Source organism: Leucopleurus acutus (assembly GCF_964270905.1).
Source record: "Leucopleurus acutus genome assembly, chromosome: 3".
In the NCBI taxonomy this organism is placed as follows: domain Eukaryota; kingdom Metazoa; phylum Chordata; class Mammalia; order Artiodactyla; family Delphinidae; genus Leucopleurus; species Leucopleurus acutus.
Genome location: NC_139145.1, coordinates 28,405,411 through 28,419,270, shown reverse-complemented (window position 1 = coordinate 28,419,270; position 13,860 = coordinate 28,405,411). Strand labels below are relative to the sequence as shown.

Sequence of the window (13,860 nt, the reverse complement as noted above, 5' to 3'; positions counted from 1 at the left end):
TTTTGGTGTCTTATCGAAAGTCTTTGCCTAACCTAAGAGCACTAAGATTTTCTCCTGTGTTTTCTTCTGTAAGGTTTATAGGAAGTCTTGAGGTCAGATCCAACTTCGTTCTTTTTCAAAGTTGTTTTGGTTCTTCTAAGTCCTGTGCATTTCCGTATGAATCTTAGAGTCAGCTTGCCAAATCCTACAAAAAACGCCTGCTGGAGTTTTGGTTGGAATTGAGTTGAATCTACAGATCAATGCCATCTTAACCATATTGAGTCTTCTGACCCGTTAACGCAGTGTATTTCTCTGTTTACTTAGGTCTTCTTTAATTTCCCTCAGCAATGTTTTATTGTGTTCTGTGTATGGGTCTTGCACTTCTTTTGTCAAATGTATCCCTAAATATTTAATATTTTTATGCATCTCCTAAGAAGAATAGAAGTAACCATTTGTGTTAGCTTTTGGTTACACCTTCTATTGTTTCTTTTTAAAGATATACACAAGGTTGGAGATTTATTTTTATCGCTACCTCCAGCTGCTCTGCACCCCAAACACACACACACAAAACTTAACAGAACACAGTGTTCCACAGTTTGCTTTTTTCTCTTACTCTATAGAGACCTTCCTCATTCCTCTTTATAGCTGCATCCTCCTCCACCTTATGGATGGTCTGTAGTTTATTAACTGGTCCCCCTGGATGGACATTTGGATGGCCTCCAGTTGTTTGCTGTTACAGCTGGTGCAGCGGTGAGTAATAGCCCTGTGCCTACGTCATTTTATATTTTCACCTGGAATTTACTGAATACCGTTAACGGGCCCAGCCCCGCACGACCCACAGTGGATTCAAGAACAAACCTGACGGTCCCAGCCCAGCAAGAGCGGAAGACCCTGCAGCCGTCTCGGAGCTGTGCCGGGAATGTATACGTCCACAGCGCCCAGGAAGGTGGGGAAGGCTGCCTTGAGAGGGGCCTTCTGGAGGCTCAGCAGTCAAATGTACTCCTCTTTCCCTTTGGCCAGGGCTTTGTGGTCAGAGAGGGTATTCTGAGACAGGAGAGGTCACAGGTGGAGGCGATGGAAGCTGGGAGGTCACCCTGTAGACGAGTGACCTTCACAAGGGCACCAAGATTCAGGGAGAGAGCCACAGGGGATGGGCTGGAGAGAGAACTGTGTGCGTGTTAGTGCTGTGTACACAGAGCGTCATCACCCAGCCCTCCTGCAGATGCAGGCCTCTACGCCTCCTGCTCCCAAGCCTGTCTCCCTGTCCCAGACAGGCATGGGTACAGTGGACAGAGCAGAGGTCCTGAGGCCAGACTGCAGCAGTTCAAATCCTGGCCCAGAATCTTGGGCAAGTGAGATGGGGAGGATGCTGGTATCCACTGAACAGGGCTGTACAGAGGATGTGAGCTAATGAGTGGACAGTCCAAGTCCAAGGCCGGGTGCACCGTGATCCCTCACAATGGGGACAGTAGCAGTGTAGCTGTGATTGCTATTGTTATCATTATTCCCCCCTCTAAGCTCCTCCATCTGGGCTGGAAACAGACAGATGTTTTCCCCATCCTTCTGACAGAGGGAGGAGTGGTGTGTGAGCTCACAGTCATAGTTTGAATGTCAAGGACAGGATTCGGGGGGCGGTGAGAGTGATTCTGGGGCTGATTAGAACTGGTGCTTGCACGGTTCTCTCCCAGCCACGTTAGGCTCTGGTGCGTCCATTTGTTAACCTCTGTGTGCCCTTCAACACACGTGCATGTGCACACACACACCAGTGGTTCTCAGTAAGGTGGAAGAGATGAGTAAGTGAACCAACAAGCACATTTTTCACCCAGCTCCCGGGGCTTGACACCGAGGGCTCTGACAGGCTGGTGGGCAGGGCTGAGCGGGCCAAAGAACCAGCTAAAGCCTCACTGACTATTTTTGGGATGAGTGACCCACCGCTTCCAATGACTTGCTCCTAAATGGCGTCTAATTTCATCAGGCCTTGGACACAGTGACGTCACGCGCGCCTGCCTGGTGGCCGCCCACACATGGCGAACCACAGGGCGATCTGAGATTTGTCTTCAAGAGCAGGGGAGAAGGGAGGTCCCAAGCAGCAGAAGTTAAAATAGCAAGAGTTGAGGCATTCTGCTATGAAAAGAAATTACAGAAGAAATCCATTAGTCAGAGATTTCCAGCAGCAGTTTCCTTGCTTGGGAGCAAGAGAAGACTTATGCGTGTTTATTTTGGGTGAGGTTATGCAGCCGTCCCTCGCTCTGTAGGCTTAGATGTGGCCTGTACAGTGAATTTCTGTTAAGTAAATCCTATATTCTCATTGACTTCTAGTTCTGATGTTGACATATATTTTATCCTAAGGAATTTGTCTGATCCTAAGTTACAGTGAAGTTAGAGGCACGGGTTGAGCACCTTTTTGATTCAGATGGTGACACTCGTACTTACTGCACCTTTATAAGACGTCACAAATTCAGGGGGACTTTATTTCTTCCCTGGGGGTTCCTTTGCCCAGGTCTCTCCAAGTGTGCCTTCTCAGGCACAGAGCGGAAAAGGACAGGGAAAGACCGCAGGGGCGATCAAGGCCACGGCCATGACTTCACCCAGACGGAGCAGAGGCAACTGGAGGCGTCTCTGTGGAGAGAACATAGGCTCAGTGGGAAAATGAGCTTCCCGCATGGGAAGGTTTTCTCTGCCTGCAACAGGGTTTCTCAACTTTAGTGCCGTGGACATTTGGAGCTGGTATCCTTTGTTGTAGGGGGCTGTGCCTTGTAGGATTGGAGGATGCATTAGCTTCCCTGGCTTTCTACCTGCTGGGTACCACCCACTCCCCCGGGTGACAACCAAAAATATCTCCAGACATCGCCACACTCCCCTGGGGGGCCCAGATTGCACCTGGTTGAAAGTCAGTAGCATATGACATTTCAAGAGCATGAGATAACAAGGATTTCACAAGCTTTTTATTGGCTTGTTTTTGTTTTAAATACTCTGAGTTTAATTATACCTTGAATTGGGTGAGTCACTCCTTCTTGGGGCTTCTGTTTTCTCTTCTGTAAAATGAATGGGTTGGACACAGTGATCTCAGAACGCCTTCTAGACCCAACAGCAGAGCGTGGTGAAGGCAGGAGGTCCCCTGGGGTCTCCGCATTTGGGTCCTGTTCCAACAGGTGACAAACCTATGGTCCACCTGGCTCTGGGCACTGCTCCCATTCTTCTGGCATCTAGCTCAGTCTTTCTTAGTCCAGGTGATTGTTTTCTTGCTTTCATTTCAGCCTATTTTGCCTTTTTTGTAGGTGAACATGTCTAAATACAGTACAAGGACCCATCACTCAGCTTCCCCACCATCCATTTCATCTTAATCTTGTTTATGGGGCCAGCCAGTGGACCTTATCTTTGTATAGGTTCATCCATTGACCCATTCGTTCAGATCAGTTCCCCCAGGGCCTGGATTGGGCAAGGCTGAGCAGCAAGGAGGCCCAGGTTCTTCCCGTGAGAAACTCACACTCTGGGGGGAGGACAGGGAAAGAACATTTTTGGACAAACATAAAGAATCTATCCTTTAGCTTTCTCTATTTAAGGCCAAGCAATTCCAGTTCTTTAATCTTTCTTCCTAAGAAGTATTTTCCACCCAAATGGTCCTGGTTTATCCCCACATCGTTGGGAAAAGCAACAAGAATGTAAACTGGGCCTGGATTCAGATCCCTGCTGTGACACTTCATAGGCGTGAGAGCTTAGCCAAGTCAGCAGCCTCTGAGCCTCATCTGTAAAATGGGATAACAATCCCCAACTCACAAGTTGGCCGAGAGAATTAGATGAGAACATGTCGGTCCAGGGCCTAGCATGAGTCCAGCGCACACTAGATGTACACTAAGCATCCTTTCCCCTCTCCCCCTCTCTCCTTACCCTTTCCTCTACATTCTCCTAACAGTGGGTGGCCACATCTAATCGCATCACCACATCGCCGCAGCGAGGGACTGACTAATGGGAGCCAGAGACGACGGCTGACTTCCTGATCTGTCACATGCCTGGGTTCTCACCAGCCTCCCGGTGGCCCATTTTCTTAGTGACATTCACTGCTGACTCACTTGGCTTGTGGTCAGCTCTGAACCCAGGGTCCTTGTCAGCTACCCCTTTACCCTACCACCACTCCCCAGCTTGGATTTGCGGCAGGGGAATGGAATCATTATCAGAGAACATTCTGTGTAGGTGGCCCTTCTCAAGGAGCCAACAGCATTGCTAGACCGACAGTTTCATGAGGGCAGGGACCATGTCTACCTTGAGCACTTTCATTTTCCCACCGTCTAGAGCACTGCTGGTAGGTACTTAGTAAGTACCTATGGAATGAATGAATGTGTTTTGCGCTGGTCCCTGTTTTCCAAGAGAGCCCCATCTGCTCTGGGGCAGCATCTTCAGAAAAGCAAATAAGCAAAACCTTGAGACTTCAGTTTACCAATAAATGAGCTCTAAACTGATTCCCATAAGTACAGGGCAGCGGAAGGACAATGGCCTATGGACCCAGACTTGGGTATGAATCCCAGCTCTGCCAAATTGACTTGCTGACTTTGAGCAAGTTGCTTATGGCTCAGCCTTAGTTTTCTTCCTGGAAAAATGGGATATCGGTATCTGGCAGAGTTTCTGTGAGATGAGACTTAAATACAAATATACGTGGGAACACACCCCACGTGGGATGGCAGTGATTTTGGTTTGCGTCATTCACTCTTTCCGGAGCACCTACCTTCTTTGATTGCCATTGCCTCCTATAGTTTTGTCCAAGTCTCGCCTCCTCTCTTAGACCTTTGTTCGCTCAGCCTTCATCTCCCCTCCCTCCGTTGACAAAGACACGCTCTGCCTGACACCCAGCACACCTGACCAACATTTGTTAAGCCAGCATCTCAAATTCTGATGCCTAAAGGGACCAAACATACACAAAGAAAGCAAGCTGGGTGGGATTTTTACATGAAACCTCCCGCTTAAGCTTTAAAATTTTTTTCATTAAATTAAAAAAAGATCTTAACTTTTCATTTTGAAATAATTGAAGACTTGCCAAAAAATTGCGAAAATAATACAAAGACTTCCCATGTGCCCTTTACCCAGGCTTCCTTAAACGTTATATAACATTATATAACATCTTATATAACCAAACCATTTTCAAAACCAGGAAAAGAACATTCCACAGTACTATTAACTCATCTACAGATCTTATTCGAATCCCATCGGTGGTCCCACTGATGTCCTTTCTCTGATCCAGGACAGCCTGCGGGGTTTAGTGGTCACATTTCTTTAGTCTCCTCCAGTCTCTGACCGTTCCTGAGTCTTTACTTGGCCTTCGTGTCCTTGATACTTTTGACAAATGCTGGCCAGTCATTTTGTAGCATGACACTCAGTTTGGATTCATTTGATGTTTTCTCATAATTCATCTGAGGTTGTACGCTTGAGCAAGTTCCCCACAGGAGTGATGGGGTCCCCTCCCCAGTACTTCATATCAGGAGGCATATGATGTGTCTCCTTACTGGTGACACTCCCTTTGGTCACTCGATTACGGTGATGTCTGTCAAGTTTCTCCTCTGTAAAGTTACCTTTTTCCCTTTATGATTAATAAAGATTGGGGGGGGGCTACTTAGAAGGTATGGAAGTATCCCATTCCTCATCAGACTTGATTTACTTATTTCTTTATTTACATCTATGTAGATTTTTGGCTTCCTATTTTATCTAAAGGGTCATAATCTATTACTGTGATTGTTGATTTTAATGCTTATATTGCCCCTTCTTTGGCCAGCGGGAGCCCCTTTAAGCTGACTTCTTGTCCTTTTGATATGTCCCATCATTCTTTCTTGCTTTCTGACATAAGAAGATACTCCAAGCTCATCTTGCATTTTCCCTACCCAGCCCTGGAATCAGCCATTTCTCCAAGGAGCTGATTCCTTTGAGTAAAGAATGATACTTAGAAGCCAAGGTTTGAGGTCCAAATGTGCTCACTGCTGTCTGGCTGTCACTGTTCCTGCACCCTCTCTATAGAACGAGCTAGGAAATAAATGTATACGTGATGTGTCTGCACACATGGATATTTCTCTATTTGTGTATGCTGAAAACCATGAATTCACAGCAATACCTTCATTTCCACTCTAACACCATGGGGTTTATTCTACTTCTCTCTCTATGTATACCTCCCTTCCCTAACAGTGAGGCACCCGGCCCCCATTATCCTCACTGTATTTATATATTTGATCAGCCCCCCTGTATGCAACCATCTCCCATCTCTCCCTCTCTCACCCTTGTCAGGTTCGGACACTCTGCTCTAGGCCACTCCCCGCTCCTTACCCTGGACAGCCTCCCAGTTTTGAAATGGTGGCTCATATATTTATTAAACCATGAGGCCCAGTTTCTGGCTGTGGGCCCAGGGTAGTAACCAGGTATTAACTGGACCAGGAAGCTGGCTTGTAAGCCCCTCCTGCCTCTCCAGCATCCACTCCCTCCATTCCCGTCCTAGCACCACAGGCAGGTAAACTTAGCCTTCCAGCACGTCAGGCTCCATCCTCTTCTTCGTCTCTGCTTTTGCTGTTCTTACTACCTGGACCAGTCTCTGCCTGCACCTACCCTTTCTCCCATCCTCCTGCTCAGACATCAGCTCTTTCTGGAAGCTTCAAGATGACCCCAGGTGCCCTTTCCAGGTTCATCTGGCACCTCCAGCGTACCCCATGGTGGGGCAGCACCACATTCTCCTTTTTGGTCCCCTCTTTGTCTTTGCTGCTAAACTACAGGTACACAGAGCTGAGAGCTGATGTTATCTCCATGTCTCTAGTACCTGAAAGAGGGCTAGCACGTAGTAGGTGCTCATAAATGTCAGCCGAATAAACATTAATCATAGTAACAGCAGATACTGATGTAGTACTTTTGGGTGCCAGGCATGGTTCTAAGTGCTTTATATGCGCTAAGTCATTTGGTTCTAATCCCTATGCAGTGAGATAGTTACTGTTGTTGCCCCCACTTTGCAGACAGAGGAACTGAGGCACAGAGAGGTTCACTGACACTTCCAAGGTCACACAGTGGTGGGGTCACATTTAAGCCCAGGCAGGCTAACTCCCCAGTACATACTCTCTCCTCTAATACTCTCTCCAGGTAAAGTGGGCAGCATTTTCAGAATAAGGGAGGTGAGTAGGTATGGATAGCTGAGTCACATGAGGCCCCCACCCCTCCTGACCACACTCCCAGCCCCAGTTCTTAGTGCCCTTCGGGCCCTAAGCACGGGAGACTGGTGGCTGAGCAGGTGGGAGAGAAAGTGATAGCTTTTAGCTCTGCAGCCTATAGGAATGTTTTCTCCTCTGAGGTCTTGAGGAACCAGGCACCTTTCACGTGTAATTAGAGTGAACGCAACAGGAGTCAAGTATCAGATCTTATGCAAGATTTCCATGTCATTGCATTGGGGTTAGCACGGCACTAACCTTGTTTCCCAATCACCCAAGAGGAACCATCCACCAGCCCATCACCCCTGGAGGGCGGAGCTGCCAGCCTCTTCACCAGAGAGCTGGGAAAGGGCTGTGGACTTAGAGCTGCTTGCTTGCCAAGTGAAGGGGAAGAAGCCAAGTGCCTGGGAACGCTCTGTGTCAGCTCCTCCGCTGACGTTTCTTTCCCCTACTCAGGGGCCTGGCGGGGTCTCGTAGTAGTACAGAAAAGGAAACTGAGGCTCAGAGAGGGGACATCGTTTGCCTGACATCACACAGCAAGGAAGAAGACCAGCCAAGATTTGAACCCAGGGCAGTCTGTTTCTAGGGGCCTTACCCCTTAAAACAACTGGCCAGAATTACACCCGCGTCTGCCTGACTCCAAAGCCCTCAGTTCTTCCACCACCACCCCACCAGTCTGCTCTGGTGGGATCCATATGAAAAAAAGGCGTCTGCTCTGTGTCTGGGCAGAAACCCACGTGAGCTGGAGCCAGGGCTGTCACGAGCCGATGTCAGCCCCAGGCAGGATTTTCTGTTAACCTACTGCCTTGGAGTTCCGGAGAATCTCCAAGAAGAAGGCTGCAGAAGCTGGGGAAGGGGGGAGTGGAAACAAGAGGAGGTAGAGACAGGAAATGGAAGCGGGGGCGGAGAGGTGACGCCAGGCAAGAATGCAGCGCCGTCAGAGAACTCAGGAAAGACTGCGCTTGCCCATTCCCTTCAGCGTCAGACAAAGCCAACGCCCAGGTTCAGTTCATTCCCCCAGTGCTTACTAGGGGCCTCTTGTGCCCCAGGCCCAAGCAAGGGTCTGGGGACACGGCAGGGCACAACACTTAACAAGGTCCCTGCCCTCATGGAGCTTACATTCTCTTGGGGGCAAGACCAACCAAGAACCAGAATCAGATGAGGGGTCCAGGCCATCTGTCTTAGGGGGTGATAAGTAGTGAGGCAGTGCGACAAAGGAGGTGTGGGAGCCAGGATCCCATGGGGGGCAGGGGACGTCCTTCAGGCCTCTTGGAGGAAATGGTTCGGGGAAGAACGGCGGCTGCTGGGCACACCAGCCAGCACCATTTCCCCCGCTGCCTGACACCTGCCCTTTGCGCCCACCTCACCCCGTCCCCTTTGCTCTCCACAGGTTTGACATCTACAGGAAGGTGCCCAAGGACCTCACACAGCCGACGTACACCGGGGCCATTAGTGAGTAGCCTCCTTCTCTCCGTTGCTCCCGACCCTCTCCCCACTCTCCATACCTGTGCCTGCCCGCCCTCTGCAGAAATGCTGGGCCAGGGAGGGAAGACAGAGAGACAGGAGGAGGGAAGAAATGATGGGCATCTTGCTGGGCCCTGCCTCTAGTCCCTCAGCTCTTCTCTGTCCTCACTGTAACGCTGTAAGGTATAGCATCACCTGTTTCTGAAAGGAGACACCAGAAATCAGTCATCAAGAGTAGCTGCCCCAGGGACTTCCCTGGTGGCGCAGTGGTTAAGAATCCGCCTGCCAGTGCAGGGGACACGGGTTTGATCCCTGGTCTGGGAAGATCCCACATGCCGCGGAGCAGCTAAGCCCGTGAGCCACAACTACTGAAGCCCGCGTGCCAAGAGCCCGTGCTCTGCAACAAGAGAAGCCACCGCAGTGAGAAGCCCGCGCACCGCAACGAAGAACAGCCCCCGCTCACCGCAACTAGAGAAAGCCCACGTCAGCAACGAAGCCAAAAATAAATAAATTTAAAAAAAAAACAAAAAGAGTAGCTGTCCTTGGGAGGGGAAACGGGGGCTCATGGGTTGGAGGGAGACTGACTTTTCTCTTCACACCTTTTAGACTATTTTGAGTTTTTAACATAAGGATGTTTCTATCCATTTAAAAAAATAATCCTCTCACTCAGATTTTGGTTTCTGAATGCCAGTCTTCTACTTAAAAGGACCCAGGGCTCCTGGGAGAAATGACTGATTGCAGGGCTGGGACAGGAAGTGTACAAAATAAGCCTGGGACACCTCGTGCCAGAAAGCAAAAAAATGCCCGGAGGAAAAGCAAGGGGTGGAGGTGTGTCAGCAGGCCACAGGAGCCAGCCTGAAAGAGGGCAAAGACCAACACAGGGCAATCTGAGTAGCACAATAAATAATGGCATTATTGGCTCGTTACCCGAAGAATTAAGAAAAAGGTCCAGGAGTCCATACTGATCTAAATAAATGGGAGGGAAGGGTTGAACCTTCCTTATAGAGGAATTCCAAATAATATTTATGAATATATCCGCCTCTGAGAGGTACAGCTCAGCTCTCCTCTCCTGGAGTGTGAGCTAGTGATTCACTATTAAAGAGGAGAGAATGGAAAGGAAGTAGTAACTATGATGGAGACATCCAGAGCCTGCCCTGTCACCAAAGGTGACAAAGGTTAGCATCAACCAGTGAGGAAGAGGTCGACGTAGCTCTCACGTGCCCGCTGCCTGCCATGGGATTTGATGGGAAGGGCACATCACCTCCGTGGGATCTTCCCCCAAAACCACAACCCAGTCTAATCATGGGAAAGCAGCAGACAGCCCCAGCCTGGGGGACCCTCCACAGGACACCTGGCCAAGACTCTTTGAAAGTGGCAAGGTCTTGAAAACCAAGAAAAGACTGAGGAACCGTCACAGTTTCGAGACTAAGGGCACGATGACTAAATGTAAAATGGGATACCAGGTCTGGTCCCGGAACAGAAAACAGGCACTGGCGGAGAAATGAGTGATCTAATAAGTCTGTAACATAGTTAACAGTATTGGACAATGTTAATTTCTTCATCTTGACAAACATACCAGGGTTATGTAAGATGTTAACATAAGGGGAAGCTGGGCGAAGGGCGGATGGGAACGCTCTGTACTATCTTTGCGTCTATTATTATTCCACAATAAAGTTTATTTTAAAAGATATAAAAACAAACCGCAAGCACTTTGCAAGCAGGAAGGCTCTACCCACATTTTCCAGATGAGAAAATGGACTCAGAGAGGTGAAGTGACTTGTCTGAAGTTTCACAGCTTGCAAGAGGTGGGCCTCTCCAGTGCTTGGTGTGGGAGAGGGACCCTCCCCGTCGACTGTCCCCTGAGCAGGGCCCTGGGGCCGGGCAGTCATTTTGGAGTCCACCGCTGCTTCCCAGGGCAGGCCATTATCAGGTCAGGGGATGACCTTGGGGATCCCTGCACCCCGGCTGGCTCTGCCTCTAGCTTAGGTCGTCCAAGCTGCAGATGCCTTCTTGAGTCTGGCTGTCCACATCCCCGGAGAAGAGAACAGAGCAGCCAGGCAGCAGAATTCATGTCCTGCTCGCTTCAGCTCTGGCCGAGCTGGGTTCATTCTCCCATTTAGCAGCTGGGTGACCCTGAGCAAGTCACTTCACCTTTCTGAGACTCAGTTTTCTGATCTGGGGGTTAAGTGTGATCACGCCTGTCAAGTATGGGGTACGTGCCAAACCCTCAGTGCGGCTGGACCGTGCACCTCTTCTTATCACTGTCCTCTTGGAGCCCACAGCCCATGAGGGTCCGTGACCGCAGGAGCTGTGACACTTTGTGCATTGATCCCCACGGAAAAGGTACTCGGGGTACATAAGAGGAAGAGGGCTTGTTCATCTACCCGTTCAATTAGTTTATGAACCTGGTCACAAAAATTCCAATGAGGCTTCCTGTCCCCTTCCTACCACCAACAGCTCAGGCCACTTCTTTGCAGGCTCTGCGGTTCTCTCCCTTATCGAGTATGTTTAACAATCAGGTCTGTATCCCTCTAGAATTTTTAAAAAAACATATTCAGTCTTTGAAATACCTGTGTCGTCATTTTAAGCGCAGACAGGAGCGTACTGGGCACACCGTCCTTCCCTGCCCTTTTTTAACCGACACATCCTGCACACCTTTCACACCAGCACGTAAACGGCCACCATGTGCTGCTTTCCATTATCTGGCCGACCCACGGTTTATGTAACCGGCCTCCCGAGGATGGGCGTTCTGATTCCAGCTTATCGCTATTATAGACATCCTTGTCCATATGTGTTTGTATCCTTGTATGGTTATTTCTGTAAGGTAACTTTCCTAGAAGAGGAATTACCGGGTCAAAGGGCATGTGCATTGTGAAATGTAGAAGGTACTGCCAAGTGGCCCTCCGGGGACGTGGTTTGATTTGCAGTCTCCAGCACAGTGTGTGAGAGGGCAAGTTCCCTTGCACAAGAGGAAAGGCGTGAGCACGGGAAGCCAGCCCTTAGCTACCATTTAGTGAACAAATATTTATCAGCCAGGTCTGGGGCCAGGCCGTGTGCCATGTCCCGGGACCAACTTGATGAATGGGCTTCGGTCTTTGTCCTTGAAGAGTGCATGGCTGAGCAGGCAGGCAGATACAGAAACACACCATTTCATGGCGTCACGGTAAGTGCTATTAATAACTGAAGGAACCAGCAAGGGCACTGGAGACTCACAAGTCGGGGTTTGAATTTTGCCTTCCCCACTGAAGTGCTTATGTGGCCTTACACAGATTGCTTGACTTGCTGGTGTCTGGGTCTTGGGTCCGGTGCCCCCTTTGCTGGCTGCACCGGATCTCCCACTAGCGAGCATCCTCCTGGTGTCACATTCCTACTGTCCAGTGCCTGAGTCCGTTTCAGAAGAAGTCTGGAGTCACAGAGCCTGAGCATCTTGCCCAAACATGGATTGAAAAACTCTACGGTATCAGAAGGCTTTTCTGGTGGAAATACTTCCTACCTGCCTTCATGTTTTTTATTCATTCATTCACTCACTCAACAAATATTTATTTCATACCTTCTCTGAGCCAGGCACTACGCTAGACCCTGAGGCCCCAGGGGTGCTGAGACATTGTCTCTGTCCTTCCAGTCTGGGGACAAGGTCGGGGAAGCAGACACACAGCAGGGGCTGCCGGACACTTGGATTCAGCTGAGCAGACTCCGCACTTACCCACCTGCTAGGTCCGAGCCTGGGACAACACACGCAGGTTTCACAAAGAGGCCTTCCCATCCCTATACCCCCACCTCTGATCTGCATAGAGTCAGAAGTGTGGGACCCGTTTGCAGGCTTGGAGCAAGGAAGGCAGCTAGAAAACCTGGACTGGCCTAAGTCATCATTGACCTTCAAAAACACCTCCCGAGTTTGGGCCTGTTCATCATTACAGCAACCTGTGGGTTGCTGGGGCTTGAAGGTGGGGTGGGAAGGGTGAAAATGGCTCTGAAACGTGGGTCAGAAAAGGTGTGAGATTTCAAGTGAGAAGGGTGCTTTGCCCACCTGGCAGGATTCTTTATCAGGAGGCATCACAGCTGCAGTTTGAAGGTGAGAAGGGGAAGGATGTGAGCCTGGGAAATTTGGATTGCCTGCTGGTCTTCTGCAGTGGATTTGTTCAGCAGCTGGAGAAGACATTTGAAATTAATTTCTGTGCCATGAAAACAAACAAGCCACGTGGCCACTCTGTATAAACTGATGTGGGACCTGCTTAGACATAGATTGCTGAGTGAGCAAGGCACGGTTGAAAGCATGTGTACAGGGACTTCCCTAGTAGCAATGCAGGGGACATGGGTTCGATCCCTGGTCCCGGAAGATCCCACATGGCCGCGGAGCAACTAAGTCCGTGCGCCACAAGTACTGAGCCTGCGCTCTAGAGCCCACGAGCCACAACTGCGGAGCCCGTGAGCCACAACTACCGAAGCCCGTGTGCCCTAGAGCCCGTGTGCCGCAACTACTGAGCCCACGTGCCGCAACTGCTGAAGCCCATGCGCCTAGAGCCCATGCTCCACAACAAGAGAAGCCACTGCAATGAGAAGCCCATGTGCAGCCACGAAGACCCAACATAGGCAAAAAAAATAAATTTAATTTAATTTTAAAAAAAGAGAGAAAGCACGTGTACATTATGCTTTTTCGATTAGAGGAAAAACTCGTATCTCCGTGTCAGGACACAGACTGTAGGGGTGGTACCTCTGGGCAGGGGGCTGTGGGTCCGGAGTGAGAAAGAGACTCACACAGTTTGCCTTTTTATACAGCTTGATGATTTGTCTTATCACTTGCATGTATTACTTCTTCCAAGGAAAAGTAAAACCCTTAAACTCTGCCCTATACAGCTTTTTCAAAGTTTGGAAGAACTGGGGAGTCATTCTTGTATGCCCCATGTCTGGGTGTGGTTTTGGAGGCTTGGTGGGGACTCTGGGGATGTCCCTGCCTCGCCCTTCACTTGGAGTCTCGGGGTTCCTTTTCTTAGGGCATTGGCTCTAGACCGCTCAGGTTCCAGCCCTCCCCACCCCCGCCCCCACCTGCCACCCAGTGTGTCCCTGGGCCACTCTCTTCCTCACTCTGAGCCTCCATTTCTACACCCTCCACACGGGCTCATACCCTCTTTCACATGGGAGTGTGCAGTGACAGGTATCTGTTAACACTCCCACAGCAGGGCATGTGGTAGGTGCCTCACAAACACTTGTGCTCTGCCTTCTTGCCTCTGAATGTATCTTTTTTAATAAATTT

At 49.7% G+C, this 13,860-nt stretch overlaps 1 protein-coding gene across 2 annotated transcripts in view; it reads left to right on the top strand.

The window, feature by feature from the left end:
* Positions 1-13,860, top strand: part of ERGIC1 (endoplasmic reticulum-golgi intermediate compartment 1) — a 105,412-nt gene that overhangs the window by 41,785 nt on the left and 49,767 nt on the right. The window contains exons 1-2 of one of the 2 annotated variants that reach the window (XM_082836575.1): positions 9,747-10,414; positions 10,797-10,952. In XM_082836575.1, the coding sequence (XP_082692701.1) occupies positions 10,817-10,952 (136 nt within the window). In that variant the 5' untranslated portion in view covers positions 9,747-10,414; positions 10,797-10,816. Of the gene's footprint in view, positions 1-8,535; positions 8,598-9,746; positions 10,415-10,796; positions 10,953-13,860 lie in introns of those variants that run through there. The other variant, XM_082836576.1, reaches the window with a different exon arrangement.